General features: G+C 34.7%; 1 protein-coding gene across 6 annotated transcripts in view; it reads right to left on the bottom strand.

Annotated features, from left to right (window-relative positions):
* Acbd6 (acyl-CoA binding domain containing 6) overlaps positions 1 to 20,198 on the bottom strand; it is a 153,180-nt gene that overhangs the window by 87,825 nt on the left and 45,157 nt on the right. For all 6 annotated transcript variants that reach the window (XR_009225496.1, XR_009225495.1, XR_009225494.1 and 3 more), the window contains exon 4: positions 12,039 to 12,121. Coding sequence is in view for 3 of the 6 variants with exons in the window: in XM_046430191.2 (XP_046286147.1) it covers positions 12,039 to 12,121 (83 nt within the window). In the remaining 3 variants the exon portion in view is untranslated. The remainder of the gene's footprint in view (positions 1 to 12,038; positions 12,122 to 20,198) is intronic.

Below are 20,198 nucleotides of genomic sequence, written 5' to 3'. Positions count from 1 at the left end.
TCCTAAAGATGTTATCTGTGCCATTTTCTACATAGACTTATTTTCCTATCATACACTGTTTCTCAAGGCAAGCCACACACAGTTCATTTAACTACTATTACGTAAAATTAAAAAGCACATTTATGGGAAGAGTTCAGAAATACCACTATTTAATAGATTATTCAACAAATATTTCAATTCAATTTTTTTAATCAACCAAATTGAAATTAGATACAAAACAGTATTTAAGTAAATAGATATTGGATGAGCATTTACTGATGCATGGAAACCTAAAGAAAATATCCACAAAAATATACTCAATATCTTCAAAAAATACAGATTAATTCATTAATTCCTCAAAGTAAGGGCTCTAGGGTAAAGACTTTTAAAGGGAAATGCAGGCATGGATTTAAGTGAAGCAGTTTCTAGCTCCTCAACTTCTCAATGAATGAATTTTTTTCCCTAAGCAGATCTACCTTAAACAGTTCCTGTAGTACATATTTCATCACCACTCTCCTTTTCCACATTCTTACTACTCCAACACTCTCTTCTTGGTTTACAAAAGTAAGGTATACACCTCATTATTATGTAGTGTCCCAAGATAGAAAACGCTCCAGGGTACTAAATCAAGTGACACTTTTGGTAAAATCTGGTGTTAGAAGGCCTTCTATAACTGAGTTGATGAAGGAAGAGATGAAATAAAACAAAAAACAGACTTGATACTGAATTCTGATCGTTCCATTAAAAAAATTATTCAGGTTTGGGTGTACTTCAGTGGCTCAGCACTTGCCTGGAATGTATGAGGCCCTGAGTTTGATCCCCAGCACCTGGGCGGCCAAAAAAAGGGTCTGTTTACAATAAACTTTTTCAAAGTCCCATCATCTAATTAATAGTCATCTTTTACTTATATTTGATGACATAACAACAAACTTATAAACAAAACTTACATACATTTAATAATACGTAACATATCAACTGTACAGAAATAGTAATTCTAGAATTATAAAATCAAATAAAAAATAAATGCTTAAAACTTTTAGATCACAGAAAATTAATCTTTGAAAATTCAATATACATACATATTTTTGTAAATAATTATGACAATGTCACCAGACTATGCAGAAATATATTACTTCAAAATGAAAATTATCTAGAAATGAAAATATGAGATATAAAATTTCTGTTGAAGAACTCAAGTCAACTTTTTCATCAACATCAGAATCAATTTTTATTTGAGTTAACTGAAGACTCACTCAATTGGAGGAAATAATAAAGAGATCCTGTGTACTCTTTGCCCCATTTTCCTTAATAATAACATGTTTAAAAATGGATTATCCTTATATTATCTAGATTCCATTAGAGTGATGTGTTTATTTAAAAATTGCATTATCTATAAAATGCCAGAAATTACATCCTTTGCAATCATTTACTGTTGAATGAAAAATTTTAGATGTTATCTTAAAAACTCTTAGGTCTCCTTCCATTTCTATGCAATTTCCCTTCTCTCTCCCTTTCCCTCCCACCTCTCGTCCCTGTTTAATGTTAATCTTTTTCTCATGCTCTTCCTCTCTGCTCTGTTCTTAGTTGCTCTCCTTATATCAAAGAAGACATTTGGCATTTGTTTTTTAGGGATTGGCTAGCTTCACTTAGCATAATCTGCTCTAATGCCATCCATTTCCCTGCAAAGGCCATGATTTTGTCATTTTTTAGTGCTGAATAATACTCCATTGTGTATGAATGCCACATTTTTATAGTCCATTCATCTATTGAAGGGCATCTAGGTTGGTTCCACAGTCTTGCTATTGTGAATTGTGCTGCTATGAACATCGATGTAGCAGTGTCCCTGTAGCACGCTCTTTTAAGGTCTTCAGGGAATAGTCCGAGAAGGGCAATAGCTGGGTCAAATGGTGGTTCCATTCCCAGCTTTCCCAGGAATCTCCATACTGCTTTCCAAATTGGCCGCACCAATTTGCAGTCCCACCAGCAATGTACAAGTGTACCCTTTTCCCCACATCCTCGCCAGCACTTGTTGTTGTTTGACTTCATAATGGCTGCCAATCTTACTGGAGTGAGATGGTATCTTAGGGTGGTTTTGATTTGCATTTCTCTGACTGCTAGAGATGGTGAGCATTTTTTCGTGTACTTGTTGATTGATTGTATGTCCTCCTCTGAGAAGTGTCTGTTCAGGTCCTTGGCCCATTTGTTGATTGGATTATTTGTTTTCTTATTGTTTAATTTTTTGAGTTCTTTGTATACTCTGGATATTAGGGCTCTATCTGAAGTGCGAGCAGTAAAGACTTGTTCTCAGGATGTAGGCTCCCTATTTACCTCTCTTATTGTTTCTCTTGCTGAGAAAAAACTTTTTAGTTTGAGTAAGTCCCATTTGTTGATTCTTGTTTTTAACTCTTGTGCTATGGGTGTCCTATTAAGGAATTTGGAGCCTGACCCCACAATATGTAGATCGGAGCCAACTTTTCTTCTATCAGACGCAGAGTCTCTGATTTGATATCAAGCTCCTTGATCCATTTTGAGTTAACTTTTGTGCATGGTGAGAGAAGGGGATTCAGTTTCATTTTGTTGCATATGGATTTCCAGTTTTCCCAGCACCATTTGTTGAAGATGCTATCCTTCCTCCAATGCATGCTTTTAGCCCCTTTATCAAATATAAGATAGTTGTAATTTTGTGGATGGAAATGGAAGGAGACCCTCATTGTTATACAAAATTACATATAAGAGGATGTGAGGGGAAAGGGGAAAAAAAACAAAACAAGGGAGAGAAATGAATTACAGTAGATGGGGTAGAGAGAGAAGATGGGAGGGGAGGGGAGGGGGGATAGTAGAGGATAGGAAAGGTAGCAGAATACAATAGTCACTAGTACGGCATTATGTAAAACAGTGGATATGTAACCGATGTGATACTGTAATCTGTATACGGGGTAAAAATGGGAGTTCATAACCCACTTGAATCAAATGTATGAAATATGATATGTCAAGAGCTTTGTAATGTTTTGAACAACCAATAATTTAAAAAAATATAAAAAATAAAATCTTAGATAAGTGGAAAAAAAAAACAAACAAACAACAACAACAACAAAAAAACCTCTTAGGAACTACAAAGTGATTTTTTGAATGCCACTGTCCTTACCCAAAATTTTACAGAGTAGAGGCCAAAAGCAAGTAGAAGGCTACTCCAAAAGGATGCTTAGAAAATCATACATAGATAAGGAGTTGATATTTAAAATATATAAAAAACTCAAGAGCAAGAAAAACAAATAAACCAATTTAAAATTGGCAAAGGATTTGAACATTTCTCAAAAAAAGGAGACGAATAGCCAACAGATACATGAAAAATGCTCAAAATCTCTATTCCTCACAATGAAATATCACTTCATACCTGTCAGATGGATTACTATCAAAAAGATGAATGAAAACAAGTGTTGGTGAGGAGGTAGAGACAAGGGAACCCCCTGCTAAAAGGAGCTAAAAGGACTTTACAGAGATGGGTTACATTTTTTTTTTTTTTTTAAAGAAAGAGAGAGAGAGAGAGAGAGAGAATTTTTTCTAATATTTTTTTTTTTCAGTTTTCGGTGGACACAACATCTTTATTTTATGTGATGCTGAGGATTGAACCCAGCGCCCCGCGCATGCCAGGCGAGTGCGTAACCGCTTGAGCCACATCCCCAGCCCAGATGGGTTACATTCTTAATCATCAAGGTAACTCTCAAATCGATAAACAATCCAAAGGAAACATCACTGCCAGTGTAGTGATAAATGAAAGACTACAGTCTCTACCTGTGAAGCACATTTTTTTTGTTGTTGTTGTTAAACAGTACTGGGGATGGAACCCAGGTGCACTCTACTACTGAGCTACATCTCCATCCGTCTTTATTTTATTTTGAGACATGGCCTCACTAAGTTGCCCAGGCTGACCTCAAATTTGGAATCCTCCTGTCTCAGCCTCCCATGTAGCTGTGATTACAGATGTGTAGCACCACATCCAGCTTGTAAAGCACATTTTAAAAAAAACTAAATGGAAAAGAGATTTAATTTTAAAAATTTAATTAAAGATGTTCAGTATATTAATAGAGTAATAACTATTAAACCTAATTTCATTAATTAGAAATTAACAATGATTCCTTAAACATCTCAGGAACCAATATTACAATTAAGGGAAGTGACCTTGGGTAAGTAACCTAACCTCTCTGAATCTGTTTCCTCATCTGCAAAACAGGGATATTAAAAAAAAATCTACATTTAATAGGGTCATTCTGAAGATTAAGTGAAATAACATATAACATATTATCATTACTAGAATATAATAAGCAATCAACATATATTAGTTGTCATTATCTTAAAAATTTAGTATATGTTATAAGCTAGGGTCATTTTCATATCTTGATATAACACTGTCAATCAATTCATCCATCAAATATTAATTAGATCTTCAAAGAAAAAAAAGCCAATGGGAGTAGAGAATTGTGAACAAAAGCTAAAAGGAAAACTAGTATGAGATGAGATAGCGAGGGGCCTTGTTCATATTATTTGTAACAGTGTCTCTTGTTATTGCAAGGGACATAGTAGCCTCATAACTATATGTACCTTTATATGTGCACACACATACACACATCACACTTGGTGAACAAGTCCAAGTGCCTAGTTCTTCACATGTACTGTATTCATAAAATACATAAGAGAGAAGGGAAAACTGGAAGGATAGACAAGAGAGAGAAAAATGTAGGGAAGGGAAAAGAAGAAAAAAAGGACTAAGAGAAGTGGATGATGGTTTGGGTTGATGAATGACCCCTTGTTCAGAAAGGGCTGTTGATCTGCAAACAGGTGGATTTGCCTATATGCTTGGTTGGCATCATGACACTGAGCACACAGAAGCTCAATGAAGCACATTAGAAAAGGGTGAATCTGAGAGCCAGGAGACTCTTACAACAGTTACTGTTTATGTCAAGACCTGCTTGTCCCAAGGGACCCATTTTCACATAATCTATAATTGTCTCTTTGCTTTAATCGCCTTGTCATTCCCGAGGCTCTCATGGGCACTGGAAGAGGAAAAGCTCATTAACTAAACCTTTTCTCCTCTCTCCAGCCACCCATGGCTTTTAATTGCTTGGTGTGTTATTATCTAGAAGAGCAACTGGGATCATTTTCATAAGAAAGGGAGGTAGAGAGGAGGAAAGGAGACATGAGTCCCTGAGGTATGCACCACAGACAAACCTTTGCTTTCTCAATTATTTATGCCAGCTGAGGTTTTACAGGCTGAATAAATCCATAACTCAAGTTCATTTTGAGCAGTCAGATCCTGGAGGGGGAGTTGCCCACTTGCCTATACACACTTGTGTAGTCCTCAAAGAATAACCAGAATGTAACAAGACATATGTCATCCAATTTATCACCTATCACCAAAGTGTTAACACAATGTTGATCATAAGCAACACAGTGAAATAGGGAAAGATTACATTACCACCAACCAAACAGATGGAGGGAGGCTCTGAGTGCTAAGGACAGTACAGTGATGTCCCAGAACAACTTAACCTGTTAAAAGAAAAAAAAAAAATCCAAACACTCATTTTTGAAACCAAAACACATATTCTTTCTTTTTTTTTCCCCCAATACTGGGGATGGAACTCACACCCTCACAGAAAGCACTCTACCTCTAGGCTGCCCTGCAGCCCTAACACACATTGCTGAAGCTTCAGATTCTTTAAATACATTTGTTAAAAACAGTTTTCTCAGGGCTGGCGTTGTAGCTCAGGGTTAGGGCACTTGCCTAGCATGTCTGAGGCACATGTTCTCAGCACCACATAAAAATACATAATTAATATAAAGGTACTATGTCCATCTACAACTATAAATGAAAAAATAAAGTGAAAAAACTAGTTTTCTATCTAACAAAGTTAAACTGTTTAAGCAGAATATTATAACATCTAACTTTTAAGTTACAATAAAACTATATGTTACAGCTTTTAATCTAATCACAGCTCTTTCAGGAAAATTTTACAGTACAATTTATGTATAAATGACAAATTTTTATGCTACTATCATTCCAGCTTATATTTTAACCAAGAATATAAAATTAAAATATAAAACAATCACTTTCATTCTAGTTTTTTATATTACATTCTTCATGATGAATTAACCAATGGAAAGATTTTTAAAAATTTTCCAAAATCAATTATTATTTAAAAACTGAAAGTTTATAAGGCAATGATGAAAGCATCTCTTTGAAATTCTACAGGCTTTTGTGTCTGACCACAAGCAGTGACCTCTGGTATTTTTTGCCAAAACACTTCATTTGTCTCACAGAGCAACTAATCAATTCCAGAGCCCATCAATCATTTCAGTTGTATACTAGTCTGGTCCTGCTTAGAGAAGGTCCAGATGGCTGCCTGTGTAAGTGGAATTAATAAAATTCTGATAGATTACAATGTATCAAACTACAAAATACTACAGGGAAGACCAAATCTTATTGCAGGTTGGTACTATATGCTCTTCATTTACTGTATTTTTAATTCTTGCCCTAATGTCTAAGCGTATGTGCCAATGTCTAGATTAAATCTAAGTATATAATTTACCCAAAATGATTTCTTTTTTTTCTGGTACCAGGTATTGAACCCAGAGGTGCTTATCCACTGAGCCACATTGCCAGACCTTTTTTTTTAAAATTTTGAGATTGAGTCTCGCTAAGTTGCTTAGGGCCTTGCTAAGTTGCTGAGGCTGGCTTTGAACTTGTGATCCTCCTGCCTCAGCCTTCCGAGTCGCTAGGATTATAGGCCTGTGTTACATTGTCTGCCCAAAATGATAATTCTTAAGTGTGTCAATATATACATATTGGTGAATCATTTGACTCTCTGCAAAACCCCATGCTTATTATTATGGTGCTTTCCCTGCCCACCTCCAAAGTGTAAATGAGTCACAGCTGATCTAAAAAGAGGTAACCGCTGAGCACAGTGGTGCATGCTTGTAATCCCAGCAGCTAGGTAAACTGAGACAGGAGGATAGAGAGTTCAAAGCCAGCCTCAGCAAAAGCAAGGTGCTAAGCAACTCAGTGAGACCATTTCTAAATAAAATACAAAACAGAGCTTTGGATGTGGCTTAGTGGTGGAGTACTCCTGAGTTCAATCCCAGGCACCCTCTAACCACTCGCCGCCCACAAGCTCCGCCCCCCCCCCCCAAAGAAAAGGTAAATGTGAGTTATGTGTTCTGTTTTTTGTTTGTTTGTTTTTTGATACCAGAGATTGAATCCAGGAGTGCTTAAACACTGAGCTACATCCCAGCCTGTCTTTATATTTTATTTTAGAGACAGGGTCTCACCACATTGCTTAGGGCCCTGCTTTAGTTGCTGAGGCTGGCTCTGAACGAACAATCTTCCAGCCTCCGCCTCCAGAGTTCCTGGGATTACAGGCATGTGTCACGGCACTCAGTGTAAGATTTGTTACACCAGTTTCTACAGTTCAAAACAGATTTAATAGCTATTTTCTTTTGCAAAAGCAAATAATTTGTATTTAGTTTGATAACCAGATGGACCTGTAATTTCAGTTACTAAGTTCAGCCCTGGGGTCTCCTCTGTAGGACTTCCTATGCTGACTAACAATACTAATGAAAACTTATAGTTACACAGCAACTTATTTTGTACAAGAAACTGTTCTAGAACGCATTCATATAATCCACATATGTACCAATTTGAGACAATACTATTATTATTCTCTTTTAGAGATACCAAAAATTGCTCAAGGTCACAGTTAATGAGTGGCAGAACCAGCATTCAAATGCTGGTGACCTGGCTCCATAATTTTTTGTACTTAATTAGATTCACACTGTACCCCTTCTATTATATTACAGAACAATTAGCTAGCTTCAGAATGAGAAATCAGCGTCAGGACTCTGGGATGTTAATACTGAGTTCTGTATCTGTGACATCTTATCCTGAAAGAGTGGAAACAAAGATCAGAATCAAAACAAATCAAGAAGCAAGCTCAGAATTGGCCCCAGTTTATATTAAAACTCAACCGGTTATGACATTTAGTCTAAAAGCTGTGCACAACGTAGAGAAAGTATCAACAGACATTTAATGAGTTAATATGTTTATGAATCTCAGAATAAATATAATGAATTACATAAAAAAACCTCAAAACTCAACTGGACCCTTAACTCGTCATCTATACTGTATATTAACCAGGAGAGCTGCCAGAACGATGGAACCTAAACCCAAACAAATGGATTTATTAGATACTACTTTCCCTGACCTTTTCAAATGTGAAAACAATTTGGAGTTAGTGTATTAAATTATCCAAAACAGATCTTCAAAATGCATTGTTTTACATCCTTTTAAAAAACAATGGTTCTATAGGAAAAGCTTTTTTGTTTTTTTCCATCCAAGTTTACCATTTGATGTTTCTAAAACTTTAAAACCTATTGTGTGGGCTTTCACTTCAGCTGAACATAATTCTGCCAAGAATTTGCAATTAATATCAATTAAAGCACAACTTCCTTTTAGAAAAATAAAACACCTGATACCATATTCCACCCAAGTATAAGCAAAATCTGATCACATAAACTTTAGGAAGCAGCCTGTCTTCAGTGTTGTAATTGCATTCTGTGACTGCTTTAGAAACCATAAGAATTACATATGGTCTTTCACTAGGATAATCCAACATCTCAACATAGAAGAATTTTTATTATGATCTACTTTGTTATAATTGGATTTCATTATACTAATAAAATGAATTCAACTAATAAGAATATGACTAATTGTGATTTCTGATCTACTTTAATAATAATAACATTACTGTTTGCAATAGTTAAAAGGCTTTCAATGGTTTCTCACACGCATGTTTCCTACTGTTTTATATCTTAGTATGTCCCAGAACATAGGGATTTAGAAGATAACATAAGAAGACTAATATCTAGATGACATAATGAAGCAAAGTCAACTCTAACCAGTTTGCCTGTAGCAAAAGTCCATATTTCACTAGATTAATTAATCTTTATTAAAGAGACTTATATGAAAATGCCCAAACTACTAGGACATAATAATTTAAAGTGAAGAAGCTGAGAAGCACAATATCCACAATATTTTGTCTCACTGTAGATTCACAGTAAATGTGTGTTGAGCTGAATTAAAATCTCTACGTTAGGGCTATGGATATGGCTCAGTTGGTAGAGGGCTTGCCTCGCATCCACAAGGCCCTGGGTTCAATCCCACATACCACACCACACACACACGCTCACACACCTAAAAAAAAATCTATAAAAACAAACTATACTAGTCTTCATTATTTTTCATGATCAAGATTCTAAATACTGAATCTAAATATTGAAGTAAATCTAACAGTCACTTCTTTAAGAAGTGGGTGAGGAATGAGGGTAAGATTAACCCTTTCAAAATAGTTTACCTCAGGATTACACTCACCCAGATTTCTACTCTCAGTTCTGATACACTTCACATTCTGTAGGGCTACTGTGATCAGTCATGTCACTAGACATTTCAAAAGAAACTGAGAGATCATTTTGGAAACACTGGAATCTGGAAGCCCTTAAGAAAATTAGCACACACATATACATAAATAAAGATCATTATTATTAAACACAAGTGATTTATATTGTTAGGAAGTTAGGCTTAGTGTATTTTTTTGTTTGTTTTGTTTTAAACAAAGTCAAGAAACTCTCATTTATCTATACAACTACGGAAGGAAAACAGCCTTTCCTTTCCTAGTTATTTAAATTTTTTGGATTACGTAGGAAAGGAGCTGAGACAGGCTTACCACAGGAAAACAAGTCAGCAGCACTCTGTTTTATGACATGTCCCCTAGGCTACTCATCGGTCAACTCCTTGAGGAAAGCCTTTGTCTGGGCATACCTCTGAAGCTCAGGGCATTTATTAAGTTTTGGGAATTTCCTCAGGTAGTAGAAACACAGAGATGAAGAAAGCATGATCCTTGCTCTCAAAAACTAAGTTAACGGACAGGATTAATTATTTAAAAAAAACTGTAACTCAGTGTGGCATAATGTGGTAAATATTATACAAAAGTATAAGCAAAAGATTATAGCAAAATAGAGAAGAAATGACTACCTCCTGTTATCTAGAAAAATGACTCTTACATAGCTTGATTTGAACATTTAACAAACTTTGATTAGTAGGTTAAGATTCTAAGATGCCATTTTTTATAAGACTCTAAAGACAGAATCTGCAAATTAATAAGCCCCAAATACTTTCTGGGTATAAAAAGATTGAGGGAAGGGTTAAACTCTGAAAATGTTCCTTCAGTCTTTAATGGGCTCCTCAGTGTTCTCAGGGTCCACCATAGGGACTGGAATTAGCAAATGCATTCCAGGTCAGTAGCAATCCTAAAGGATGTCTTTATTCCCCCCTCAAATCTCCATCAGCCTCCCCCCATCTTATCCTGAATAAGCATTTAATCTAAATAAAAAGGGGGTGCTTGCTATGCAAGTAGATTCAAGACAGATCCCCTCGTATTAACCGACTGCCTGGTCAACAATTGGAAACCATGAGCATTTCAAGCTTCTGATTTTAAGAGGTACCAGTAACTTCTCCCTCTTACAATGCTACTTGGCAGTTCATAGTGCTGCTTCTTCATGTTAGATAAGCTCCTTTCTGTAAGCAAGAAGCATACATTTTTGGTACAATTCCCTCTTCATTCTATAAAGATAGATATTTCCCTTCAATAAATTTAGGTGAAGACAGTTTTCCACTTGAAACATTTATTACATGTTAATGAATAAGAAAAGGAACAGTTGATAACTTGAAAAGAGTAACAAAGCAAGAAGTCCTTTTTTTTTTTTTGGTAGTTGTTTAATTTGAAAAGAAACAATCTTAGAAGAAAGTGTTTCATGACTCCTTAAAGTAGCAGTAGAATCCTTTCTGATTTACATACAGTGCTGAAAAAAATTTATCCATGAAATTCTATACATAATTAAAGCTTTGTTAATAACATAATATTTAAAAATTTTTAATTGTGGTAAAAACAACATATAGCAAAGTTTACCATTTTAGCCATTACTAATTGTCCAGTTCTATAGTATGAAATATATTCATATTGTTGTGCAATCTCTAGAACTTCTCCATCTCGTAAAACTGAAATTGACCCATTAAATAACTTCCCATTTCCGACTCCCTCCAGCTCCTGGAAACCACTCTTCTACTTTCTATTTCTACAAATTTTACTACTATAGGTAACTCAGTAAGTATACAGTATTAGTCTTTTTTGTGACTGTCTTATTTCACTTAGTGCAATGTCTAAAGGTTCCTATTGTAGCATCTCTCAAAATTTCCTTCCTTTTTAAGGCTGGATGATACTCCTCCACTGTATGTATATACTAAATTTTGTTTATCTATTTGCCATTGGACACTCTGGTTGTTTTCACTTCTTGAAAATAGTAAATAGTGCTGCTATGTATATGGGGGTACAAAGAAGTCTTTGAGATTCTATTTTTCAATTCCTTTGGACATAGATCCAGAAGAGGATTTGCTGGATTATACGGCAATTCTATTTTTTATGTTTTGAGGAAACTACACCCGGTTTTCCATTGTGGCTGCATTATTTTACACTCCAAGATAACTTTTGGAGGGAATTAAATGAGTTTTACCTAGAATTATTAGTCTAATTAGAATTATAGTAAATTATCAGAATTAGAATCTTTATAAGAAATAGTATTTTGAGGAAAATTAACAACAAAAATTCACAGTTTTAGATTGTCTGAGACATAAAACCCTGCTTTACCAACCAGGTGGGAAAGGCACTGACTCAGATCCTGATGATAAGTGATAAGTGATAATATTTTCACTGTTCAGACACTTTGGCACTAGTTCAGACACTTATTGATTTTAAAGATTATACACTACAGAATTCTTTCCGGCCATTTATTATCCTACTAGAGATAATACCAAATCAGTTTCATGTTAAGAAAAAAGTACTCTACAAATTAAAGATTTCAAGATTAAAAAAAAAAAACTTGAACACACACATACACACAAACACATACCCACACATATGTAGATTCGTATTATCAAAGATCACAAGAGAAATTACCTGATGGTTTCTTCATGATATAGAGAACTAACAACTGGCCCGCCAAAACCACTATTTGCCTCTTTTCCTTTCTTCTCTGGTATCTGTGGGAGGGGAAAAAAATGAAAAAAAGGCATACAGATTAAAGCAAAGTATATTTAAGCCAGTTGTAAAACATTAATTTGCTTAAGGAAATACCAGAACTTCTATTCTCAACCATTTCTTCAAGTTGTAAGAATAATTTTAAGGTGATACGAGAAAAGCGACAGGATCCTCTGGTCAGCAACAGAATAGGTACCCACTGGTTATTTAAGGTCATTCAGTTTCACTTTTTGGAGCCACCTAAAAGCAATCCCCTAGGTGACTATGGGATGACGTTCAATGTTGAAAACATGGATGTTTATGTGAAAGCATGAAAATGAAATATAAATACTAGATATGAATATGATCAGGAAAATCATATCTAGATTTATAAAATTAAAGTTTACAAACAAGAACTAAACTATGGTAAAATTTCAAATTCAATCATAAAGAAAATATTTTTAGGTAAAAAGAAAAAAGTAGAGAAGGTAGAAGAAAGAGGAAAAGAGGTTCAGATATATTTTAAAAAAGAAAATAAAAAGAAAAAAAGAGCAAACTACCATGGAAACATTTTCTAAAATCAGCACACAGAAGTTCAATCCATGTTCTCATGATTAGCATCCCTGGCCTTCTTTACTATCACAGTGGACCAGGGACTGAGTACCTCAAATCTCTGAAGGAACCAAGAACAGCCCTGGATTTCTGGTTTGGTCAGGTTGTTATTCAGGACAAGAATGGTGATTTACTAGTTCTTTACATGTCAGGGATGAAACAGTAAGCTCCATTATCTTTTTTTTAAAGAGATTTTAAAATGGGTGGGGGAGGGGACTTTTTGTCGTTACCCATCTATTCAGAACTTCTAGTACTTTTTATTCCTTTACACAGGTCCAAATTTTCATTCTGAAGTAATTTTCCTTTCACCTGAGGAAAGTTCTTTTAACATTTATTGTACTGCAAATCAAGCTTTTCTCTACTTCACAGGTTTTCATCAATGTAACTAACATCTTGACAAAGTTAAATCTTCTAATTCATGAAAACAATCTGTATTTCCACTTATTTAGGTTTTTGTTTTCAATATAGTTTTCACTCTACAATCTTTCACCTCCTTGGTTAAAATTATTCTTGAGTATTTTATTCTTTATTATCTCTTGTTTTGATTTGCCTGAAGTATTTTGCCCTCACTTTTTTTGTATTAACATGAGATTCATATAACATAAAATTAACTACTTGAAAGTGTATAAATGAGTAGCATTAACATATTGACAATGTTGTGCAACCACCACCCCTATCTAAGTGGGATATTCATCATCCCAAAGGAAACTCTGAACCCATAAGCAGTCTTCCCCCACCCCATCCCCCAAACACTGAATCATCAATCTACCTTCTGTCTCTATGGATTTATCCATTCTGGATATTTCATATAAATGGAATCATGTATAATGTGATCTTTTACCTCTGGCTTCTCTTGCTTAGCATGTTTTTAAGGTTCATTTATATTATGGCATGTTCTTCATTCCTTTTTATGGTTGAGCAATATTCTATGCTACGTATATACTACTACCACATTCTATTTGTTCATTCATCAGTTGCTGGACATTTGGGTTGTTTGCACTTTTTGCCTATAGTGAACAGTGCTGCCATGAACATCTGTGTACAAGTATTAGAGCACCTGTTTTCAATTCTTTTGAGTATATATCTTAGGAGTGGAACTGCTGGATCAGATGGTACTAACTTTCTGAGGAACTACCAAACTTTTCCACAGTCACTGCAACATTTTACATCCCCTTCAATAATATAAGATGCTTTCTTCACATCCCACCAATACTTATTGTTGTTTTTATAAAATTATAGTCATCCTACTGGGTATGAAATGGTATCCCACTCTGGTTTTAAGACACCTCTCAAATGACTAATATTTCATATGATTATGGGCCATTCTTTTTGGAGAAATATCTATTTACATCCTCTACCCAGTCATTAGTTGGCTTGCCTTTGGGGAGTTACTTACATGTTCTGGATATTAGATCCTTGTTGAATATACAATCTGCAAATATTCTTCCCATTTCTTTTCACTTTCTTGACAGAGTCTTCTGAACAAAAGTTTTTAATATCTATGTAATCTTATTTGTTAATCCTTTCTTTTGTTTCTTGAGCTTATGCTGTCATATCTAAGCAGCCATGGTCAAATCCAAGGTTATTAAGATCTACTCATATGATTTCTTCAAAGACTTTTATAATTGTAATTTTATTAATTAAGCTGAGGATCCATTTTGAGCTATTTTTATGTGTATGTTATATGACAGGAATGCACCTTCATGCTTTTGCATATGGATATCCAATTGTCCCTACACTGTTAAAGAGATTATTCTTTCCCCAATGAATGGTTCTGGTATCACCCTTACTGAAAATCCACTGACCATAAACCTGAGAGTATATTTCTAAACTCTCAATTCTATTCCATTGGTCTATATGTTTACCCCCCTGCCAGTTCCACACTACTTAACTGTGGCTTCAAAGCTTCCAATTTTTTTTTTTTTCCAATACTGTTTTGGCTATTTGACACCCTTTGTAATTCCATATGAAGATTAGCTTTTCTATTTCTGGAAAAAAAAAAAGATGGGTAGATTTTGATAGCACTGAATCCACACAGATTTGGGCTTAACTAACATCTTGACAAAATTAAATCTTCTAATTCATGAACACAATATGTATTTCCACTTATTTATGTTTTTGTTATCAATATAGTTTTCACTACACAATCTTTCACCTCCTTGGTTAAAATTATTCTTGAGTATTTTATTCTTTTGTGCCACTATAAATGGAAATATTTATCTTCATTTCCATTACTGGAGAGTCCACTGCTGGTGTATAAAAACACAATAATTTGTGTATGTTGTTCTAATATCTTGCAAATTTGCTAAATTAGTCATCAACTCTAGTAGTTTGTGAATTTTCTGAATTTTCTATATATAGGATCATGTCATCTGCAAACAGATAGTTTTTACTTTTGCCTTTCCAATTTGGATGCTATTTAATTCTTTTCTTAGCTTGAATTTACAGTACAATATTGGGTTCAATGGTGAAACCAAGCACTCATGTCTTATTGCTAATCTTAGGTAGAAAGGTTTGAATCTTTCAACACAGAGTACGATGCCACCTCTGAGTTTTCCATATAGGCTCATTATCACATTAAACAAATTTCACTTTCATTATTTGAAAGCTATTGTAACTGGGTAGAAGATAACAGACTGATAGTCTTTTCCTTATGATGTCAACCTGTTGACCTCAGACCTCTGTAAAGAAATCTGGTGTAGTTCTACTTTTGTTCCTGTCTCATGTTTTTTTTTTTTTTTTTTTTTTTTTGGTCTGATTGCTTTCAAGCTTTTCTCTATTTCACAGGTTTGCCCCCATATAATGAGGATGATGTGGTGTTGGTATATGGTTTCATTATGTTTCTTTCTTTTTTAAATTTTTTATTTATATATGACAGTGGAATGCATTACAATTCTTATTATACATATAGAGCACAATTTTTCATATCTCTGGTTGTATACATAGTATATTCACACCAATTCGTGTCTTCATACCTGTACTTTGGATAATAATGATCATTACATTCCACCATCATTAATAATCCCCTGCCCCCTCCCTTCCCCTCCAACACCTCTGCCCTATCTAGAATTCATCTACTCCTCCCATGCTCCCTCTCCCTATGTTTGGGGTTCAGTGAAGCTTCTTGGATCCATGGGATTTTAGCAGGGATTCTCAACAAGGGGAAACTTTTAGTCCTCCCTGCCAACCCTCCAGCATCGCTGCCACCTCCCCACCCTAGACATTTGGCAATATCTAGGGTAGTTTTTGTTGTTACAACTAGGCAGCACTGTTGGCATCTAGTGAATCAGAACCAGGGTTGCTGCTAAATGTCATATTTTGCAAAGAATAGCCCTCTACAGCATTGAATTTTCTGACCCCAAATAGCAATGTTTCAAGATTGAAAAACTCTGGTGTATAGTTTTTAGCAATGTTTAGAATTTATGATATTATTCATTATTATTAGTTTTTGTTTTCTCCTCTCACTGTCTTTCTGGAATTCCAAATATATGCTACTTTGCTTGATATTTTCCCATAGCTCAATGGATTTTCTTCATTTCTTGGTTAGTCTTTTTATGCTCTGTACCTCATTTTGATTAGTTTCACTTCAAGTTCACTGATCTTCTCTAAGCAAGGCCAAAATGCTGTTAATCCTCTCATATATTTTCACTTCAGATAATGTATTTTTCCATCTCCAGAATTTTCAGCTTGGGTTTTTTAATCTTCCATTTCTCTGTATTTCGCTCATGTTTTCACCCACTTTCTAGAATAAGAATGTATTTATCGTAAGTGTCTTCATGTCTTTGGTATTTCATCACCTTTTCAATTTGGCATCTGCATTTATGAATAGGTTGTTCTCCTGTGTCATATTTTCCTGCACCCCCCCTTCCTGCTTAAAAGACTGTCAAGCCAGGCATTGTATATTTTCAACAATGTTTTCTGGATTTTTCTGTGTTCCTTTAAATTATATTGGTCTTTATTTTGGCATAAATTCCTTGGTATCAGTCTGATCCTTTGGAATCTCATTTTTAAGCTCTGTTAAGGCAGAAGAGCAGTCTTTAGTGTAGGGCTTAATTTAGCACTTACTACTAAGGTGAAACCTTTCTGAGACCTCTACCATACATCCCATATATTTTTTTGCACTCTGACTTGTAGAAACAAAATATGCTATATCAGTTCCAGGAATTGTGCAACCTACTGCTTTTCTGTGATTCTTTCCCCAGACTGTTAGTTTTCTTCTCATAAACACAGAGACTAGTATTCAGCCAAAGGGATCAAACATAGATCTCTGGAACTCTCTATCTAGGAACAACTTCTAATATTTGGCCCTACAAATTCTAGCTCAAATCAGGGAGATTGCCAGGCAATTTTGGGTTCCCCTCCATACAGAATAGATTGGAAAAAATGCTTCCAGGCAATCTACTTTGGCCACCTGTAGAAATTAGCTTGTTTCCCTTCTCTCATAATTTTACATTGCTTGTAGTACAACATCCAAAAATTACTGTTTCATCACTCATTGCAGCTATGGATCTGGTTTTCTTCTTGTTTTAGGCAAAGGGGTAAATCTTGTCCCTATTATTCTACCATGCTCAGGAGCAGAGATGCCACAAACATTAACTTTAAAGCCATCATACTATTCCATATACTTAAACCATTAACTGACAATTAATTGTATATTTAAGTTATTTTCATTGTCTCATTCATAGACAAAGATATGATGAATACCTATATGCATAAGAAATAAGGTAGTTTAATTAAAATCTTAAGGGAAAAATTTGACTCCATAATTTATTATAATATATTCTAAGTACATTCATTCTTCATAGGATTAGGTTCTCTTTCGAAGGTAACTACACAGATATATTTTTGTTAGAATATGTGACAACATTTTTGGGGAATAAAAAGATTATAATTTAGGAAGTATTTTAAAAATAGATACTGTTTTTAAAATAATCTGCCATTGTTAGAGTGAATTCAGAATAAAGCTGCCAAAGATGCTTTAGTTTTCTTTTCCATTCACTTCATTATCAGAGGGGGTAAACGTTGAAGCTACTTTACCCTCTTGATTTCCACTCTGATGAAATGTATCTCACAGAAACTTAGATGTTTATTCCGTTTTTCTCTACTCAAAATCCATTAAGTGATTTCTATGGTGCATCAGCAGTTAAATAAAGAGATTCCAATTTGGCAGCCAGTAGGATCAAATTTGCCCATTGCTACTGCCTCAGGCTGTATCATTTGCGACACTGAAATGCTCCTTTCCTCAAGGAGGAAAGGATAGCTGTTGGCTAAATTTCTACTACTTGACTCAGGCTACACCTTGGTTTCAGGGCTAAGATTTAAAATTTTTATGAAAATTTCTTCTCTATCTGTGAAAGCTTATATTCCAAAGATCCTCAGGGTACTATATGCAAAGAGGTTTCCTGCTTCTGTGTGCTTTTTCAGAATCTTTTTTTTTTTTTACTAGCTTTATTGTCTGATTTGTTTAAAGGTTTAATTGTATGACTTTGTACAAATCAATTAACCTCTTACATTCTTTACTTCTTTTCTTTCATTTGCAAAAATGGGAATAAAGGGACCTACCTTGTATGATCATTTTTATGGATTTAAAATATATATGTAAAGAACAGTGGCACAGGGATGGAGTTGTAGCTCAGTGGTAGAGTGGTTGCTTCACACATGTGAGTCCCTGGGTTCGATACTCAGCATCACATAAAGAAAAAGAATGAAAATAAAGATATCGTGTCCATCTACAACTAAAAAAAAATTAAAAGAAAAAGAACAGTGGCACAAATTGATCATTAAATAATAAGAATTATTAGCCAAAATATGGCTGTTTTTCTAAAACCAGAGTGTCAGTACAACAGATGCCAGATATTTTGGTGGGGGAACTAGATAACATCAATTATAAGAGAGTATCATTATTTTCTGGAAAGCTAAGAAAGAAAAAATAAAGCCAATTAAATGTAATATAACATCAATTTTATTTGATTCGTTGATTTGATTCTTTTCTTTTTGTCTTTATTATCCTTCAATGTCCTACCTGATTTTGATTAAATTCCCAGTGGACTGCTCTCAGTGTTAGGATATCTATGTATTGGAAAAGAGCTTTGGCTGGTTGGGCAACTTTGGAAGCATAGAGCACAGCAGCTCTAGAGAATCTAACCATGAGCCCCTTTTACTCACCATGAATTAAAAGTATGCAAAACTCCTATAAGCCTTATCTGTTGGCTATTTTAGGTTTCTGTCATTCTTAGGACAAGAAGTTTTCTACTCCTTCCTTCTACTTCCTCCTACAGAAATGGCGTTAGCAGTCATCATTGTTTGTGGTCTATTTCTGTTGCCTCTGATCAACTTGTTGTGCTACAGATATTAACCAAGAACTTTTGGTTATGCTATTGTTAAGAAAAAATTGGGGACTTCGAAAAAACTGTGCTACAGCTACTACCACCTTGCCAGAAATCCAAAAACCATACAAATTTTGTGATGGAATGCATTAAAAATGAGAATAGGAATACTAAGGGAAGTAGATTAGTATTGCTAAACGAATCTTTTCCATTACTTTTGCCTTTATCCAAATATTACTAGAATACATGATTTCATGAAAGATAGGTAGAGCGACTGAAAAGGCAAGACAAGTTTAATGAACACATAATTTGTGGCTTACCCAAGGTTTCTGAATACTATCTCAGCATTTTAATAGCTTCCCATACTGTGAATCCTAACTTCTCAAAGCAGAATTTCCAAAACCTCATTTCTCAGACTTATTTGCAGCTATGACATGCAAGCCCAGACTTTAGATTTCAAACAACTAAAGTACAAACATAGAATAAAGCAACATGTCATTGAGCCACAAGTCACACTTCTTGATTCAAAACTCAAACTTTGGTTGATATGGTCCCACCAGCAAAAGCAGGGCATATACCCAGATACGGTGGTGCATGTTTGTAATCCAAGCTACTCAGGAGACAGAAGGACTGCAAATTTAAAGCCAGTCTGGGCAACTTAGTGAGATTTTGTCTCAAAATAAAAAATAAAAAGTGCTAGGCATGTACTTCAGCAGTAGGTTGCTTGCCTAGCATGTGCAAAGCCCTGGGTTCAATTCCTATTACTTTGCCAAAAAAAAAAAAAAAAAGTAGCATCTGTCACAAGCAAGACTTAGGTAACTAGATCAAATTTATATGAATTCATATTTAAATACAGAGAGTAATATTAATATCACCAGAAAATTCACAAATGGAATATTATCTATTGACCAACAGCTCTTTTTTTTTTTTTTTGTAGTTGTAGATAGACAGAATACCTTTATTTTATTTATTTTTATACAGAACTAAGGATCGAATTCAGTGTCTCACAGGTGCCAGGCAAGCACTCTGTCACTGAGCTAGACCCAGCCCTAATTAACAGCTCTCTAAATATAATATCTATAGCTTTGTTATTGCTTCTTTAAAAGTATATATTTGTGACCTTATCAGATATGAAAACCTGTAGGTTTAAAACATTTAACAA

The sequence above is a fragment of the Marmota monax genome, unplaced genomic scaffold (genome assembly GCF_021218885.2).
Source record: "Marmota monax isolate L192 unplaced genomic scaffold, Marmota_monax_Labrador192_F-V1.1 WCK01_AAM20220418_F8-fsc00055, whole genome shotgun sequence".
NCBI classification, from domain to species: domain Eukaryota; kingdom Metazoa; phylum Chordata; class Mammalia; order Rodentia; family Sciuridae; genus Marmota; species Marmota monax.
Note: the sequence above shows the minus strand (reverse complement) of the source record. Positions and strands in the feature narration are given on the sequence as shown.